The sequence below is a fragment of the Amphiura filiformis genome, unplaced genomic scaffold (genome assembly GCF_039555335.1).
Source record: "Amphiura filiformis unplaced genomic scaffold, Afil_fr2py scaffold_49, whole genome shotgun sequence".
In the NCBI taxonomy this organism is placed as follows: domain Eukaryota; kingdom Metazoa; phylum Echinodermata; class Ophiuroidea; order Amphilepidida; family Amphiuridae; genus Amphiura; species Amphiura filiformis.
Genome location: NW_027305513.1, coordinates 555,001 through 574,838, shown reverse-complemented (window position 1 = coordinate 574,838; position 19,838 = coordinate 555,001). Strand labels below are relative to the sequence as shown.

The following is a 19,838-nucleotide window of genomic DNA, read 5'->3' as shown; positions in this document are numbered from 1 at the left end:
TACCACGAAATAAGCGTGAAGTCGCAAGTTGGTAGTTTCGAGACATCCTGGCTGACTGAGTTGAAGTTCTTTGTTTGCCGTGCACCTTTACAGTCTGTATTATGTCCCCATTCATAAAGGACAAAAAACACCAACGAAGTAGCCAGGGCGTCTCGAAACTACCAACTTGCCACTTCATGCTTATTTCGTAGTAGCAGGTTACAAATAATCAAACTATGTTCTACAATTACGCTTTGTTCTCATTTCATTTTTTCTTTCAGTATTGCCAATCAATACATAAATAAGTCGGGAAGATTATACTATCCATTCTTTTACATATCTTCATACCTTTGACTTAGCTGCACCAGTTGTGACTCTATAGTTGAAACACTGTCATAACCTGGAGAAGTAGCTTTCGATGTATTTTCTCTCGATGTCTCTTGTTGATGTCTGGAAGGTAACGTTAGAATAGATGACTCGGCAAAGCTAAGAAAAGATGACACAGTTGCTGACCATGATCTACGTCTGTTACCGATCTCGGGTGATGCGTCTTCTACACCGTCTCCGTGAACTTCTCGCTGAATTTGCATTGGTCTTGAAGCCATTTGCGACCCAGGTGTTCCGCTTGAAAATTTAAAGAGAAAAACGTTTAAAATTGTATTACACTTTGAAACCTGCAAAGACTATTTTCTTATCAAATAGAGTATAGACCATGCATGTGTTGACATTCACCCGTGTACCATCACTGTATTGGCAATACAATTATTACAGCGTTGTTCAATAATTGCCGGAGGTAAATGCTGTTATAAGCATTATTTACCATTCTTTTAAAATGTTTAGTACGCAAACTCACGTGGAATCTACTCCTTGACCATGCTTTAAGTCACCATCCAGTATCTCTGCAATGGCAGCTCTTTGTTGGAACTGTTCCTGTAGGTATTGCTGTATACCTTTTGTACTCCATATTTGATTTGGTAGTTCAACACGAAACTGGTCGAGTTTGGTAACCATGTGAGAATGATGTTCTTCCTCTAAGCTGCATACTACCACCAAACGGCAACCTTTAAATTATAATAGTTTTGCCGGCTTTACTCATTGTACCACCACTTGAATGAAGTATAATTGAAAGTGCACCGTTTCCATACACGACAGTTTTTTATGCATTATGTTGTTAGAAAATAGCAACAAAAACCATACAAATAATCACAGAGAATCATTTATGTATTTCTTGATCATTTCTATCACAGGGTTGATGGCTATGGCGAACATCAATCTGGCATCATTACTTCCTTTTGGACCCACACTGCAGAAGATATTATTTGTTCTTCGACAGTTAATATCCTCAAGCAACGTCACCAAGCTGCATGGATGTAAGTGTAGAAGATGGCAGAATACTACCAAACACTTAACACTCACCTGTCGGTTTCTGTGTTAGTTCATGCAAAAGATTTGCACACTCAACACTAACGTTATATTCTAAACGTTCAGCATGCACGAGACAAAATATTCGTTGGTTACTGCTATCAGCAATAGAACGTCGCCACAAAAGTGACACCTGTAAGTTAGAAACAAAATCAAATTCCTGATTCCATACATAGAGCAAGCCAATGAAGCTATTTATTAAAAAGACACACACACAAAATAACCAGCACAGGATCGAGTGCGATGTATGTTATGACTCAGCCTACCTCTTCGACCGTTGTATCTGTTGAACATACTAGAATTTCTTCTTGAGTTGGTAGAACACTTCCACGATAGAATGACAAGACTGTTGTGAAAACATCTCCTAAGATGGCAAATGTATAAATACTAGCGTAAGCTTAAATATTGAATGCAAAACTTTGTTTCACCTTCTGCAGAGTAAAATTATAGTGGCTAGAATTTTGGGTGTTTTGATACCCAATTCAGTCAGTAGTGCCCAGTCGTAAAAGACCTTCATGTACTTGGATTTTTCGACATGTATGATGAATATCGCTCCCTTTCCCTTGCCAACTGACTAATAAGATTAATAATAATAATATTGCTTATGGATTAATTGCTTACAGTTACAGGACTCTTATGGTATCATACCAATAGGAGCCGAATCTATATAACGATAATGTACTCGATTCATTAGAAGAAAAACAAATGAATAACAAATTATTCCCTTTAACACTGGGGCTTTAACCGAAATTGATATAAGATTTGCATATTAATCTTTTTTCGAGATAAACTTACGTTCCTTGCAAATGACTAGATTTGGTCTATTTTCCTTGAAATAGGTGTGGAACTCACTAGCCAAACGGTGACGGTTTTTCAGATACACGAAAACATTGCTATCGGCCAAATCCTCGTCTAAAAATAGTCAAACAGAAAAGAAATCTCTCCTTGAATGCCACTATATAGTCCGAGGTCCTGCCGTTGCGACAGACGCAGCAGCTAATATAGTGGCCTTTAGAGAGATGAAAAGATTGTTATGAGAAATGATGAATTCATAAAGGCTATGACTCCAAGCCTCTTTAGGTATATTTCCAATTTCTCACGCTAAGCGATCGTTGCAATGTTACAAAATGACAAAGCAAAACTACCGCAATAATTACGCAGGTATACTACAAAATGCTCCTTTATTGATGTTTTGTATTTTAATTTCCCTGCTCTCTCTCTCTCTCTATTCGAGAAACAAAACCTCACTTACCCATTCCAATCGTAGCTTCAATAGAGTATTCTCGATCCTGAACACCAGAATTGATGTTGTGTGTTTGACCTCTATCCAGACCGTTATGCAGATCCCCACTAAGCCAACGAACTAAATAACCACCTCCTATGTTGCTTGTTAATACCGACGCTCCAGAAGACCAGCCAATCACGTCTCCGGGCTGCACTGATATACGCTCATCTTCTGGTACTTGGTATGTGACCGGTACACCTATATCAGCTGCTGGTATGTCGTTAATCCCTACCACTTTGAATTTTGTGTCAGAGCCCGTGACCTGTCTCCAAACAATGGCACGGAAACGATGTGAAGCCTTACACTGGAATCGCCATGCTGTGACCTGGCCTGAGCAAAGGAACTTCTGCTCTGGTGAAACCATTGTCAAGCCATCGGTGTCGGTATCAGTACGCACTTGTATTGCCCACCCAATTCTGGAAGTAGCAGCTTTAAAAACAAGATTATGCTCTGTAATCAAGGCGGCCGCCACACCAAGGTTGATATATAACTGGAAGCTATTACATGTATTGCTTTAGTGATGTTTCAACAATGCAAACAAGCTCATTAATGTTCATAAATATGCAGATAACATGACACAAAACTAATACAGCACCAGATGGCTACAAAGTCGTTCACCAAGTTTGAAGTTCACCACCCGTTGGGTTTATCCGGGTCGGGGTATATATGCCAGAGTGGATTAACAGAATTCGTAACTTCAGAACAAAGTAAATTAGTAAAGGCTTACACTTGCTATGTACATTTTCCTCGTGAACTCCAATATTATCATTTTCTTTCAATCAAATTGACAATTAAGTTGCTATATCCAGGCAGAAAGCTCATTAATGGAGAAATTTATTTTGTATAATCAAAAGGTCAGATTTAACATTAATTTATATTCTTTCAATGTTTGTCCCAGGTTCTGATTGAATGGGTTGTGCCATCAGGAAAACAAACTAGACCCTATTGCACAAACATATAGCCACAGTAACATAATTTACCTTTACTCGCATTGACAGCTAAATACTTCAAGATGAGACCGACATAGTCCAGACTTAAGTACTCTTCTGAATCTACGCACTTGACACTCTGCAGGTAGTTGTCCCATAGTTCAGGAAGCAAGACATCCAGGGAACTGGGTGATCAATTTTGGAAGAGGAAAGATTTGTTAACATTTATAACAAATTCATTAGATGAACCGCGCTGATGTGTGCTGTGATCTTGATTAAATGGCGCTATGCGAAAGCACAGTTTGTTTAGAGGCCGGGCGACTGCATATCCGTCAGTACACGCTTTTCAATACGGAATAAATGCTAACCTCATCGTGACATCATCCAAGCAGCAAAGTTCATTTCCCATTGAAAAAGCGTGTATTGACGGATATGCAGTTGACCGTTCTGTTATGTATGTTTTAATTACCTTTCATTCGTTGTTAATTTTGAGAGCAACTCTGAGACAATTTCTTTCCAACTTTTCGTCACACTGTGTATTGGCTTTTCTCCTTTGTTTCCAGCAGGGTTGTTATAGCACCACGTGATGTATTCTTCATCTTCTTTGTCAGTACCAAGGGCATGGATGGCAGCCAGAACTAATGTGTCGTCTTCCATCAAGTTTTCAAACGCTAGCCTAGTAGCCAACTCCTGTTCCTGCTGTCTCCTTGCTGCCTGTTTATCTTTCTTAGTTTCATCGGTGTCATCTGTGACCTGCGACTCCTGCAGAATTTCCTTCGTAGCTGCCGACATTGCGGCCTTCAGGGATGCCTGAATGACCTTCCAGCTGGATTCATGTGTTACCGAAGACAGCAGTGTGAATACTTGTGTGTAGTGAACTTTATCTGGATACCGACTTTGACAAGCTAGATCATGACATAATCGAAGCAGCTGCTCTGTTGTGAAATAGTTCAAGTAGTAGTACTTGTTTCTTTTCTCGTCGACATGATTCTTCCATCTTTTCAAACATTTGTCCATGAAATCCAGTAAGTCAGGGAGCTCTTCTGTTAGAGATCTTGTGCCATAAAGTTTGTCATCTACCCCGAAGTCCATGCAAACCGTATGATCTAAGTCTTGTATGTCTCTTTTGAAGTCACATCGAAACGTTGCCTTCCACTCCAAAAACAGTGTATTTCCAGCAGAGCATAGGTTGGTATATGTTGTTGCAAGCTGCTGCATTGCGTTGAATACCTGCATAATAATAATTCATTAAAATTACGATGATTTTACGATTTTACAGTTTTAATTATATCCCTCATTAATATATTCTCGTTCATTAATTGGTTAAACGAGTATCATGTGACCAAAAATAGTTTTGCTATTTTGCAAACTTGTTAACAAGCCGATTGATGAGGGTACGGGGTACTATTCAAAGTACTATCTCCCGGGGAAATAGTTTTACTATCTCCCCCTGAGCGCGTCCCGGAGCGCGTATGACCTCATAACCGCGTCGCAGTTAGTAGTGGTCAATGCAACTCGCCACATACGCGGGATATCAGTACCGGCTCCGGGGTATTAATGTGTAACAATTCGTTTTGTCTTGCGAAGCACACAATTAAGCAGCACAGACATGACAGAAGTGCAGCTAAAATACGGCGGTTTAATGGCATAATCTGAGTTACATCAGGATCAGTATCTTAATATTGATGGTGTAATAACAGGGACCATGTTAACATGGTTACTCGTTTCACGGCGGTATTGTAGAGGTTGTCACACATTTTTACGGTAAGCTTTAGCCACTCAACTGTGTGCGTGCTTTGTGCATTCAATCAAAACAAAGCAAGGCCGGTGTAGCCTTGACTAGGCCTAGCCTACATTTATGCCTAGGCCTATGCCTTGTGTTTAATGAACAAAGAATATATTAATGAAGGATATAAAACAAATATTTACTGCTCTAAATTCGGGATCTGGTGGAATCTATTGCGGTCGAGGGAAAATAGTAGGCTCACGGTCTCCAGTTCACCTCGGGGACCAATAGATTCCACCAGATCCCTCATGAGCAGTAAATATTTGTATACTATGCTCCGAAAATTTGACGGGTAACCTCAGGCAAGAAAATGATATTCACCTCTCCAAAGTATTCCATTTGTTTTTTACCATCGCCATCTTTACTTTCTTGCTGAGCTTTGCCTACTACCAGCGACAGCTTGCTTTGTAGATCTTGCAAATCTTCTTTGGTATAAATCTTTTTCCTACCGTCAATATCAACTTCCAGGATCAACGATGGCAAGGTTTCTGTCCTTACTTGGTGAATCTGTGAATATCAGATAAAAGCAATAATAGTACGCGTATACGACATTGTCGTAAAACGTCTTCGCAGAAACTGCAGGCTATTTAAAAAGTCTTAACTTTTTCCTAGTCTATTTCACAAACAAAAGTCGCTACTGTCAACTAAAAGGGAGGTTGGACAATTTTGCAAAATGAAGGTCCAATTGAAGCCATTTGGTGCATCATTTCTACACTCTCTTCAGAGTCTATAGAATTGATTTTTGTTCACCCAGACATGTGACACACAGCGGGTTTGATTAAAGTGGGAGGTTCAGATGTGTGAGGGGTGATTGGTCATGTTAGGGGTATGTGAAATACTGTTCATAATAGATCTAATAGATCATAATATGAGATTATCTCGGATCTGAACAGTATGTACGAGTTTTGGTCTAATTCTAGGCGTATTTTATGTAAACATTTACCTTGCCAACGGCGGTGAAACCAGGGAGTGGGGGTGCGGTGGTATTAGGGGCATTCACCCTCCTTTACTTCCCTCCACCATCGTCATCCCTGTAATTTCAGCCCTCACCAAATCAATCATCCCTCCATTTTTCCCTCCGCCATTGTCATCCCTCTGGTCTCATCCCTCACCAGATTAATCATCCCTCTAACGTATCCCTTGGATTCCTCCATATTTCCCTCTACCATGGTCATCCCACTAATCCCATCCATCACCAGACCAATTACCCCGCTACTATCACACTACTTCTACAATGATCATCCTATGGTATACACTAATTAGCTCCCACAAGCCCTCTGCCAAGATTCCTCCATTCCTCACATGTGCTTTATCTCCATACACCCCCGACCTTGCTTGTTGTGAATAAGGCAGCCAATCAGACTGAGTAGTTTAGTTTGATCGAATCGTAGTTAGAGAGTGTTTCTAGTTCTTGTCAGAGAGTGGATACCATGATCGTGATAATACATTTTATGAACGAAACATATTGTCTTCTTGTCATTCTTAACTGATGAGACCTACAATCTTAACAATACACTACATACACTGCAAGTAATCAGACCGAACACGGCGTAGTAAAAGTAAAAGAGGATCCTCCAAGCTTAGTTTTCCCGTTGACAATAAAATAGTTATATCCATATTACTTACGATATCTTTGTGTGATTGTTCATAATCCACTTCCGCTTCAGGCACATGCAGTATCTCCAAAACTCTTTCGTACACCGGGTTTTCGTTAAACGATTGGTGGCTCTCTGATTCTATGAAATAATCAAAAAGGTGTGGGTGTTTTGTGGGTGTGTTCTTTCACCGTTAAGTTTCTTTCTTTTTAATATACTTGGCATATATATAAATAATTCAATGTGCTAACGTGCTGTCTCACACCATTCTCACATCATCCTCCAGCGCGTCTACTGGTTAACTTCGCTCGAGCAGCTGCTCTCGCGAAGTAAACTACGCAGGCGACGCAGACGATGCTGACGCATCGTTGTTAATCGGTGATGAACACCGATGAAACATGCTTGAATCCCTAATTTAGAAGAAAATGTAAGTGTCTCATGGGTCTTGGTTTGTTATGTGAAGACATAATTGATTATCTGGATGGGGTTGGACTGATTTTTTCAAATGACCGGCTGCATGACCGGATGTTTTCGGGGGAACGTTGCAAAGGCCGGCTTACCCATGGGACTTACATAGATGTAATGGTCAAATACGGTAGTGTAGTAACTTAACATCTGAAAATAAAACAGAGGTTCTCACCATCTTTTTGGCTTTCGTATTCTTTAGCCTTTAAGCACAAATCCCTCCACTTTTTCTGAACTATCGCCCACTCTCTTGCCGGTCCACCTGCTGAACTCAGAACGTCTGCTGCCTTCTTCCACTCTCGTCGTTTTATTATGCTGTTAAAAATAATAACCGAAATTAATATTGCAAAGATTAATTGATTTTTTACTTTTACACTAATTATTTTGCTTTTATGCTAATATTAAAGTTACTTCCTGATAACAAATATTGCGTACATTTTTTGCGCAAGAATAAACACAATTTTAATTGCAAACAAAATAATATACAAACCTTTCTCGCATCTTTTCTCTGTTTGAGTGCGTTCTTCTTGATCCAAAAAGTTGATTGACATGGTCTGACACAAACTGAACTAGTTTTGTTATCTCGTTATCGGAAAAATTGAAAGTACTTTCCTGTGGTATAAATGGTAAATATCCACATTTTTTGACACTATGTTTCCACGGTAATAAATAAATGAAATAAATAAGAATAGTTTATTATTATGTTGCCAGTTTGCCAAGATCCAATTTCATAACAAAACAAAAAATAATTATATACAGGGTGTCCCAGAAAAAATTACCGGGCGAATAAATTAGGTCGAGAATTAGACATCAGAATCCTAAAATCTAAACATCAGCGTGTAGCCCATCTTATTCTGCATCTTATACGCTAATTTTGCTGGAATCAGTTGACTGATTGCGAAGAAATGAGCGATTACTTAACGCATGCGTCAGTGCACTTCATTCCAAGTTTGAAATTAAAATCATTCAACACAATGTGCACTAGTGGTTTAAAACTGTTAGTGGGCTTCATATTTTGTTCTTTGAAATCCTTTTCGTTCTTTTTAAACAATCTGTTTCTTGCAAAACATTTAATTAGGTTTTGTTTAAATTTGAAAACCTGCACGATATTGAAAATGAAAGCTTGCATGTAAGATGATGCTCGGTACTTGTAAATATCTTTTTTCGTTAATGTTGATATAAATGTTGCATAAAGAATTATTGCATTTAAAGAATTCCAGCTGACTTTAAAAATCTCTCACACATTACTGTTTTTGGAATATTTCCAAGAAATTGTAATGCAAACATTGAACACTTGATTGAAGCACTTGATCATTGTCATTCTTGGCTCAAATGTTCTTTGGAAAGTTAAAATATAACATATTTGCAAAACCTAGTTGGAAAGCTTCCAATTGCAGAAATCAAAGTTTTCTCAAACAAACTGTTATTCATCTTTAGGAAGTGGTGAGCGAGTATGAAAAAAGTGCCTGTTGGTCAAACTTGGAATGAACTGCATTGATGCGCGCATTATGTAATCGTTAATTTCTTCGCAACCAGTCAACCGAATCAAATAAAATTTTCGTATGTGATGCACAATAAAATAGGCTATGCGCTACATTTTAAATATGTTGATTCTGATGTCTATTTCTCGACTTACATTTAATTCTATTCACTCGGTAATTTTTTCTGGGACACCCTGTACTGTCTAAATATGTAAGAAACAAGTCGGGTGTACAAAGTAAGCTTATATACCAAATAGTTTGATTTACCTGGTCTGCTTCATACTTCCCAATAGTGTAAACACCTCTTTCGTTGATGAGTTCAGCTTGTTGTAATGGTGAGCTATCCATATTCTTTCTGATTTGTATTAGACGGGTTAAGTTCTCTTTTGTATCTTTCTGTATGTATAGCAAAAAGAATTGAGAAAGGAAAGGATGTATATTTATCAACATTTGAAAGTGTTATCAAATTACATCGACTGTTGCTGCTAACACCAAACCACCTCCACCACCATCACCAAAATTACAGCCATCATACGGTACAGTTTTGGTATTACCGGCCCAACTGGTTAAAAAGCCTTGACCTTAATATTTTTAAAGCCTTAGCCTTACCCAATTGGAAAGAAGGAACGGATCCTTTGTGTAAGCCGATGACAAACTTTCCAACACATCGAGGAATAAGCTTAAGTCGCAAGTTTCTTTGAAGTCGAATATGAATGCTGCATGACCCGTGGCAGCATGGTGAAATTTCAGTACTGTAGCGAATTCAGCATCAGTGTCCCCGGCGGCTAGATCAACGAAGACTTCGAGCTCTTTCAAATCTATCACAAAATTTAAAAAAAAAAAAAACATGATAAATATATAAAAGAAGATTGTGTGAGGATCTTCCTCAGTACTAGATTGTTTTTATACTAATTTAATGTTATTTTTACTTATATTAACTCATACCGTCAATCTCTTTTCGAATCCACGTTAAGAGGTTTTTTTTTTGCTCATCGGAGAGGTTCTCAAGATACCGTAGTTGGTTATTGTTCGCCACCGATTCCAGTCGTTCACACAAGTCTTGCGTTTCCTCACTAATGCCTGTTAATGTTCTGTCTTGGTCTTCTCGTTTGTTCTAAAGACAAATGTATAAGCCACAATATCTCATTGGGTATTTTAAAGTCCTTGGGTTTCTATTTCTTATTGTTCGGACATGTGCAATGAAGGGATTCGTGGTGACAGTACTATTAAAAAGGGCTACATAAAAACTTCTGTGGTGAATAAACACGTATACATCCAGCAAAGGTAACTGCATTATAGCTGTATGTGAAAATAAAACCTAGCTACCTAACGATTAAAAAAACAAATGATCACAAACGTTATCGGTAAGGGACAAAGATATTGACTAGAGCTGCTGACAAGATCATAATTACAATTGAATATATGAATACAAAAGCCACCCAAGTCCATACTTTGGCCAAATTGAGTTAAGCATGGGAAAGTGTTGCTGTACAGTGTACATAGGCATGTATGAAAGAACAACTCAAATTCATCCTCTGTGTCTATTGAGCATGTGAAAAATAGCATGTATGAAAGAATCAATCCAAGTCCATGATTTGAGTCTTGTAACACATTGATTGAAATCCAGTATGTATAAAAGTCCACTTGTAACACATTCATTGCTGGAGAGTGACTTTTGAAAAAGAATGTGTTTAATCAAGGAAAGTGTGTGGTTTATATTACATGGCAGAATGCTTATCAACATTATACATAACTGTGTGCTTTAATTTGTATTATCTTACTAGTGGTAATCTCATTCCAACATTATTGTCTTTGTATATGATTCAAAAAACCACCCAAGTCCAGAATTTAAAATGAACCCCACGAAGTCCCTGAAATGCTAATCGTCATACTTAATACAGTTTAATCCACCCATTTGCACGTAAAACTTACCATATTGACCAGGTAAATCTAACTGAAGGAATTAAAATAATACACCGGGTTTTTTTCTCAAAATCACTTCCCATGGACTTGGGTGGGTTTTGTATTCATTTATTCAATTGGGAACCTGAAACAAAATTGATACTATCAAAAAGGCATTATATGACATTAAAAGTAGAAATATTTCTGTCATAATAGTGAAATTGGCAACATAATGGTAAAATGGGGATATCCTGCGCGAGATATATTATAACGAAGCGTGGCCATGATTGAAAAGTAAAATTTGATCATATTGAAATTCAAGCCAGTGAATTAAGTACCAAATCAAGTAGAAGTTGGATTGCCCAAAAATCTCCCTTCAATCCATGGTCCGTTTTGAGCTTCATTATCTTGGTTGCCGTCTCATTGTAGTTTTTCAGTTGAAAGTAATTGATAATCTGATCACACCGAGTTTGAACTACATCACGAATTCCTTGTTGCCCATATATGTTGAAAACCTGTAAGAAAGCAAATAAAATACAACAATCCAATTGTTATAATTACAGGACTTGTGCGGATTGTAATTAAAACAAATTTTGCATGCGGTATGTAAATCGTCGGCAATGTTGTGTGGGGTGTGGCGACAACAATGTATCATACTCACTTTCTCTATCTCCTCTTTAAGCGTTTCTGGTTGATCACGAAGATGTCTCAGCATGTCACTTATCTTCACAAGCCGAATAGTGCCATCTCTAAGCTCATCTACGAACGCTTTCATTCCGTCGTACACTGGTTGCCACACTTTTGTCGCCATTCCTGTGATTGACATCAGCGGTGTTATGGCTCCTTCTCCGTTCCTTATTTCGTGTTGGACATCAATTGCCTTCTTCTGCATTGCTCGATGAAACAAAGAACTCTTGAAAGTCAGCATAAGTGGTTGTAACATGTCTTGTACCTCCTTGGAATGCTTGAAGAAACAGCTTTCTTCAGTATTGATGGGGTGTGGTGGTTTCAATCCTAGTGTAGTTGGCGTGCAAACTTCGTCTAGTTTAATGTGACGCGATATACGAGTCAGTTTCTCTTCAACGTCAGCTGTATCCACTGCAATGTAAATGGAATTGAGAATGCTTAAGGGCTTAAATGGGGAAGTTTGTTTTATTACTGAAAACAATTCATATGCGACTGCTACAATCCATCAACCTCCATCGATTAAGTATGATTGAGCATGTTCTGTAAGATGGTGGAATATATAAAAATATACAAAATATACGTGATACGAGTTGAGATACTAAAGAAGAAGAAAAATTCAACGAACTTCTTATAATAGTTTGTACCTGAACCTAAGTCGTCACAAACTCGTCGCAGATTTTCATTCAACATTTTTTCCATTTCTAGACGTTCCACTTCTTGTTTACGGCTCTCCATCAAATCCTCCATATCTTCTATGTCACTTTGCAATGATTGCTGAATAGTTGCCGTTAGACCTTCTTCTACGAGAGGTGGATTCTTTGCGGCGCCCAACTGAAACGTGTAAAGTTGCAAGAACTGTCTGGTGCATGCATCACTGCGTACAATTATATTGAGATCTTCAATGGTCACAGAACCTGTTATAACTTCTTCCGAACGGGATTTGAATAATGACCATAAGTGGTTGAGATACAGAATGCAGTCTTCTGAGAGAATTTCAGTAGATCTACCACAAGCTGTAAGAAATAGAATCAGAAACAGCAATGCAATATTAGATAATACGACATGATGTTTTGTCACTGATTGTAAGCGGTGAATTTGTATTTAGTGGTTTTACATGTCAGATGGAAACTCTATAATTGCCACAATCCAGCATATCCTTCTAATTTCTTTTGTGGTTGAGCTCTTGTCAACAAATGTCATACGACTGTGTGGGCACCGGTATGAACCTAAAGCTTTTTACTCATACCAATAAAGGCTCGTTGCATAATAACCATAGATATTTATAATACAAGATCTGTTTCAAGTTTACCTTGCACTTTGAAAAACACAAGAAACGGTGGCCAAGACAAAACTTCTTTCAAAGTCATTTGCTGACGGGTCTGATATTTCTTCATGAAAACATCAGACAACTTACACTTAAAATCTTCTGAGATTGGGTCCGTTAACTATATACATAATGACAAAATAACATTCGTCATGAGTTACATCAAACAGAAAGAATGTGATGTTTTATTGTATGGGGTGTGCATGTGTGGTGCGGCGAAGGGGAGGTGTGCGTTTGTGCAGAACAATATGATTGTTTGGACCACATTGGGCTATTCCAGTTGAAATCCATACCATCCCTATGGAAGACATGACCTTAATCTCTCAAACTCTGGGTGTATATTTTAAATGGAGTCGTCCATTCAGGTAATTCACACTCCCTGTGTGGAAAATTATGGTCACGCCTTCCATAGGGGGTGTATGGATTTCAACTGGAATAGCATATTACCAGAAACGCAACAAAAACAAATGGATTTTGACAACCGAACATCATCCGTCAAGTGTCTAGGTTGGTTGATAAAATGCATTTTATGGTTTAAAATGGTACACATTCTGCACACCAAAATCCCCATCCATGAAAAAAAATGGTTTTATTCCATCACTTGACCAAAGAAATTGTATGTTGTGGTGTATGCTGGTAGTAGTCTGTGCTTACTTTGACAAGTTCCTCCACAGCGCGAACAGCTACCAGGTTGAGTGCATCGTACTTTTGTGCATTTCCATCGTGACAGAAAAGCAATAGAATATTCGTGTATGACATCTGCAATGCAAAGTATTGAAACAATATTATATCATTTTTTATTACATGTCATTTTTGTAATGTACATATTTCATTCCCTCACTTTTTACACTGATCGAAATATGTGTATTTGTGAACTATAACATAATTGAAGTATTATGTAGCAATCTGGTCCCGGTGTTGCAGGATAATCTTGTTGCCGTGGTAAAGTTGTAGATTCGTGAGATACTATGATTACGCTTTGGTGATGCTTATATACACTAGGCTACCTCATTAACCATATCTGCATTTTATTTTACTCATTTGCATCAATGACGTAAGCTTACGAGCTGTGCCATACCCATAGTTATTAATACGCTGTTACACCTCAAATAAAAAGAGTACGCAGTCATGTAACCCGTCTGATACCAAAACCTGATCTTGTTAAGACAATATGATTCATCGTGTACAGTTGCTTTCTAGCATTGTTCCTTTAGATGTATATACTAAACCTTCATTCTCATCATTCATCCATGTATTTCTAATTATCAATTGAATAAACCGCGCATTGTACCGGCATTTGTAATAGTCGGCAGGGGTCATCACTGGCAAGCAAGCTTGACCACGCTTAGCAATTTCGACCTCGTGCATCATTTTGATTTGCAACTTTTGAAATTGCACCACTATATTATGCAGATGATTTGACCCTTGTAGCAAGAAACCTACAATCCTACATATTGGGTCTTGTGGCCATTCAACTTCTGTTCTGTGTTTGGAATTATTTTCTTCATCGCATAAGATCTGCATTTGGATGGTTTGGCCTTCATAGTTCTTGTCCAGTTGAGGAAGTTGTTGACAATGTTAATAAGTTGCTGGCAACGTTCTGGGCTTCTTGCTACAAGGTCAAATCATCTGCATATGCCTTGGCTGACGATGTAAGGTCTGAGTTACGCATGCGGTATCCAAGATGACTGGATTGGTCAAGAAGATCCAGACACAGATTGAAGACTGCTAGGAATAAGATGCAAGGTAATGGGCATCCTTGGAAGACACCAGTACAACATTTAATCCAGTCTGTGGTCAAATCTTTAGTTTTCACTCTGATGAAAAGCTCATCGTAATAATTGAAGATGATCTTTCTAATTTGTTCTGGTACATGGTACTATTCCAAGGCAAACTGTATAAGATTGTGTAGTACAGTGCCATATGCATTTTGCAAATCTAACCAGGTTGTAATAATTGCCTTGCCGTTCTTTTTGGCATCTTGGAGCATTTCAGTGAGTGCCTCTTTGTGTTCCACACATCCTGATATCTTCTCCATAAAACCTTTCTGAACAGCATTGTCAATATATTTGTTCTCTGTCAGGTACTCGATTGTCCTTTGAGCAAGAATACCCATTCCAAGGTTGCCACTGGAATTCTTCAGAGTGATAGGTCTGAAGCATGATGGATCATTGGTATTCTCTTCCTTGGAGATAAGGATGGTTTCACCTATTCTCCATGTAGTGTGTATTGATGTGCTTCTCTAGATGTCGCAGATAACTTCATGAAGCAGTCCAGTTATTCTTGGACATTTCTTCCATACTAGGTAGGGAATACGGTTGGTTCCAGGAGCACTGGTCGTCGCCAGAGTGCTACACTATCGTAAGTGACATTTTTGGCCAAAATGAGATTTTGATGAATTATGGAAGGCCATATAAAAACGCACATTTTAAACCAGGTTTTAAGTTTCAAAATTGCTTAATTATTTTTTAATTAATAAAATAAAATATCGTAAGTGCAATGCAATTTTAATTAATGCATGCAAGACTATCGTATGTGCCACTTACGATAGTCTTGCACGCTAATTTTGTTTTTCATTTGCTGCAAGACCATCGTATGTGCCACATACGCTACTTTATTGGGCCTAAACAACAAAACCACGGAATGCTACACCATCGTAAGTGCAAAAGAGTCTCTAACACATCACTGGCTGTGACGCTGACGGCTGTTTGCGTTGTCATCATGCTGGCTAAGTTCATAGCTCTCATGACTGGTAATAGAGACGATAAATCCGATGTTTTTAGTTTTAGATTCAGTAATAAATCTTGAGAGATAACATTGCGGCAAAAGGTGTCTTGCTATTGTTAATATTATGTGCCAAAATAAATTAACACTGGTTAAGAAACATAAAATGACAAAATATTCGATATTTGAGCCGATGTTACGCACATCCTAATTTAGCAATGAATGCTACACTATCGTATGTGGCACATACGATAGTGTTGCACTCTACACTTATTTCTATTTGAGTGCAACACTATCGTATGTGGCACATACGATAGTGTTGCACTCTACACTCATTTCAATTTGAGTGTAACACTATCGTATGTGGCACTTACGACATCTAAATCAGTAAATAATTCATCGATTTATTAAATTTAACACCATTTATATAGTTTATATTATTAAAATCAAATTGCTTTACATTCCCATGTCATTTTATGGCTACTTGGAAACAAATGGCTACGCTAAACACAAAAATGCTCCTCCTGTAAAACTGTCCAAACTGCACTTACGATAGTGTAGCACTCTGCCGACGTGGTATTTCTACGCTTTTGGAGATAGGCATTAAATCTGACAGGCTTGGTGGTTTTGGTGGTCTTTTCATGCCCTTCATAGGATGGTATTGGTATTCTCGCCTTTTGTCGTTGTTGATATCTTTAAAGTATTTCTCAGCAGCTATTTTACTGAAGGCTGGAGTTCTGTGTTGCTTGTCATTAAGCAATCGTTTAGCTTGAGAAAGTACTTCTTGAGATTTGCAGCTTTTGTCTTTGAGGCTATTTTGTATTAGTGCTTAGCTTCCTTTTTCAGGCGTCTGAGTTTCCTTTGTTGTATTGAGGCATGCTGTTTTTCGCCGGACGTTTTAGATGTCACTGGTTTAACACCAAAATAGTCTACTAGTCTTTTGTAGACATGGTTCTCTAAGTAGGTTACTTGCTCATCAGGGCTACCTCAAATTTCTGTGGGTAGTTATTCGTATAGTGTTTCATCAAAGGCTTTCCAGATGTTGTCAGATGGTTTCGGTAGATTTATAATATCAGCTAGGTTTCTGCATGCTTGGTGGGCTTCTTCTTTGGTCTTTCGTTTATGGTGGAAGCTCTTACCCGTCGACGTAGAAGCACTGTGGGGTTTATCCTGGCTCATTGCCTCTTGTGGTGGGCATGTCGGCTGGCTCAACTTATGTCTGCCTTCGGTTCGAGGCCATGGCTGCGATAAGCATCTTGATTTCGCTTGATGGAGCTTAATGTTCTTGAAGCCTGTTTTTCCACATATTGAACAGGTAGCACTAATGTCCTGCATTGTTACAGAACTACTCCTCCGTAAGATTCTTAATACGACCTTATCAATCAAATTGTCATAAGAAAATCAGGTTTTGGTGTAGGACGGGTTACATGACTGTGGACTTTCTTTATTTGAGGGGTTTATATTTAAGGTAACGGAAATCTGCCGCAAAACCATAGTTTATAATTATACATGAACTCTACATCAACAAATTATGATGTAGCAAAATGAATGTTTATATTTAAATATTCATACGAAAATGAGAGAACTTCATCACACGACACCGGTTCTATAATATACTGCGCCAATAAAGTATCCTTACACTTGGAAAAATAATCACAATTTCCAAACTGAACAATATTGGAGTAAATTTGTTTTTTTAATAGACGCACTATCTAATCCTGCATATTATGACACCACATTGAATCCAATGTGACTTCAAGAAGTAAAGTTACAAGCATTTGAATAGACGAAGGTCCAGTTTCAAAAGTAACAAAGTGGCCTTTTCAAAACTCCACAGACCACAAATCTGGTTTGAGAGTGGTGAATGGCTAATTTATGCGTTTGGCTTTAATTTAAAACAAAAGGAACAAAAAACTGAAACAAAAGAACTGACAAATAAAATGAAAGTTATGAAAAGTACAGAGAAGTAAAACTGAAATAAAACTGCTTTAAATAACGCTTCAATGAAGAAACTGTGTTGTCTCTTTGTTGCGCTTGTTGGAATCTTTTTGCGCCTTGTATAGGCCAGTTGGTCACTTTTAAAACTGGACCTTCCTCTATTCAATTTCATGTAACTTTACTTCTTCCAAGTGTAAGGATACTTTATTGGCGCAGTATACAAGAAAAAAATTGTACTAAGGTACCAGTTATATTCACCCCCTGTATATCCTCAACAAAGATATATATGTCATAATTGGAACCAGCAGGCAATAGCTGCATCGTTTGCTTGAATGTAATACCTCATTCGTTGAAATCGTTCAAGACATAAAGGCACTACGGTCGAAAAAAAACCAGGAATATGCAAATTCAAAACTTGCAGTTCGCTCCATTGCATGCCCTATTGATTTGTTCACAAAGCGTTCTCGAACAAGAGAACTAGTGCCGTATAGTGCTTCCATTGATTAATAAGTTAAAACTAGCGTCGTACTTTCATTGATTAGAACATAAGAGTGCAACTTTTGATCTCGCTTCTTCCTTAGGTTATAGATCACCTTTGACCCATCTATCTTTGAGTTTATATACTAACCTTGTTCCAGAATCGTGCCGTTAGATGTTTCTTCATTTGTTCGTTCCACATTTCTTTGTATTCTTCATCAACTTCAATGATGTCAGCGAACGCAAACAGAGAATCCCAAACCTTGAGAAAACAAAATATGATAATTAGAATCTGACATATGAAATATACAACGCATGAATTAGCCAAAGGCCCTCGCTCTCCAACCGAGGTGGGGTCGAGAAACGAAGCCGTGAGTGAAGTGTCGAAGGCGCGACAGTGGAAATTATTCACGGTCACAGTAATTGCGAAGTAGATGAAATAAGAACTATTAGGATATCTATGCAATATAGATTGAGTGTTTTGACTTCATCTTACGCAATTTCCATGCCAGCAATATATTGAAAATATCTTTCCTAGGCATTATGAATAATTTTATGCGAACAACAATATTTTGAAGTGTATTTTTATAGGCGTTTGTGCATAGTAATAATGGATTTTAACAAAAATGAAATGAGATTCCTCACAATGCGCGCGGCGTTAAGGAAGCAAGCTTGTGTTAAGCTTACCATTGGTTCATAAGTGGTCGAAAACGTCAACTTATTATCTGAACTTATGTTTTCCGTTAATGTCTTCTGCAGCCAGACACCGATTTGTGTAGTTATATCTTCAAGAGACTCTTTGGTGTATGAACATGATATACCTTTGGCAATTTCAATTACCCTCTCCTTTGACAACGCTGCAAGGAAAACATCTAGTGCCTTATACACAACCTGGAATTTAGTTGAAGGTAAATCAATCATCTTCTCTAAAATGTCCTCCGTCAAAGTTTTGAACCCATGCAAGTTGACACTCTTTGCACTAAGAAAGAAAAAGATAATAGTCGGGTATTATGAAAAATCTCATACAGTTTTTGTGATTAAGACAAGATGGCGGCAGTGGCGTAGTCGGGACTTTTCAGGGGGAGGATCAATACCAGGGTCAAGGAAACTCAAGGGGGAAAAATTGACAAAAATGATCAATGGGTTAAGGGGTGGGGTATGAACGTTTGGACAGTATTTATTGTGGGACATTAGAGCACATCAGACATGTCGAATTGCATTCTGAATACGATGTCCTTCTGATATCAAATAATTTTTTAAATTCGCAATGTAATACACATTTTATGGCAAATGATTAAAAATTGATATTTTTGATATTTAACAGTACTCGAAGTAAACTTTATAAATCTGATGATTTATACTTAAAATGTATGCAGGTGGGATGAAAAGCCGACGATCAATTGAAAATTTTGACCTTTCGTATTGAAGATATGGATTTTTTCCCCAAAACACCCAAAAAATTAGGTCTTGGGGAAAAATCCATATCTTCAATATGAAAGGTCAAAATTTTCAATTGGTCGTCGGCTTTTCCTCCCAGCTACATACACTTTAAGAATATATCATTAGATTTATAAAATTTACTTCGAGGACTGTTATATATAAAAAAATGTGAAAAATATCAAATTTCAATAATTTGTCATAGAATTTGTATTATATCGTGAATTTCAAAAAATGAAAATTATTTGATATCAGAAAGACATGCTTCGTATTCAGAATGCAATTCGATACGTCTGATGTGCTCTCATGTCCCATAAAAAATACTGTCGAAAAGCTCAATAAACGCTCATTCCAGATCCCTTATAAGTACAAACAATCTAAAAATATTTAAAGGCGGTCAACGTCCC

General features: G+C 37.9%; 1 protein-coding gene and 2 long non-coding RNA genes across 3 annotated transcripts in view; all 3 read right to left on the bottom strand.

Annotated features, from left to right (window-relative positions):
* Positions 1–929: 929 nt before the first annotated feature.
* LOC140144321 (uncharacterized) lies at positions 930–1,765 on the bottom strand. The gene is made up of 3 exons (XR_011857866.1): positions 1,668–1,765; positions 1,396–1,534; positions 930–1,040 (listed from the first exon to the last, which is right to left on the bottom strand). It is a non-coding gene; the product is annotated as an uncharacterized lncRNA (long non-coding RNA).
* A 3,963-nt stretch (positions 1,766–5,728) lies between these two features.
* Positions 5,729–7,772, bottom strand: LOC140144320 (uncharacterized). The gene is made up of 3 exons (XR_011857865.1): positions 7,637–7,772; positions 7,028–7,137; positions 5,729–5,908 (listed from the first exon to the last, which is right to left on the bottom strand). It is a non-coding gene; the product is annotated as an uncharacterized lncRNA (long non-coding RNA).
* A 151-nt stretch (positions 7,773–7,923) lies between these two features.
* LOC140144327 (E3 ubiquitin-protein ligase rnf213-alpha-like) overlaps positions 7,924–19,838 on the bottom strand; it is an 18,405-nt gene continuing 6,490 nt past the window's right edge. The window contains exons 9-19 of the mRNA XM_072166151.1: positions 18,682–18,973; positions 18,146–18,256; positions 13,510–13,614; positions 12,841–12,976; positions 12,176–12,544; positions 11,506–11,942; positions 11,183–11,359; positions 9,888–10,056; positions 9,552–9,760; positions 9,210–9,338; positions 7,924–8,073 (exon numbers count right to left, since the gene is read on the bottom strand). Of these exons, the coding sequence (XP_072022252.1) occupies positions 7,924–8,073; positions 9,210–9,338; positions 9,552–9,760; positions 9,888–10,056; positions 11,183–11,359; positions 11,506–11,942; positions 12,176–12,544; positions 12,841–12,976; positions 13,510–13,614; positions 18,146–18,256; positions 18,682–18,973 (2,284 nt within the window). The remainder of the gene's footprint in view (positions 8,074–9,209; positions 9,339–9,551; positions 9,761–9,887; positions 10,057–11,182; positions 11,360–11,505; positions 11,943–12,175; positions 12,545–12,840; positions 12,977–13,509; positions 13,615–18,145; positions 18,257–18,681; positions 18,974–19,838) is intronic.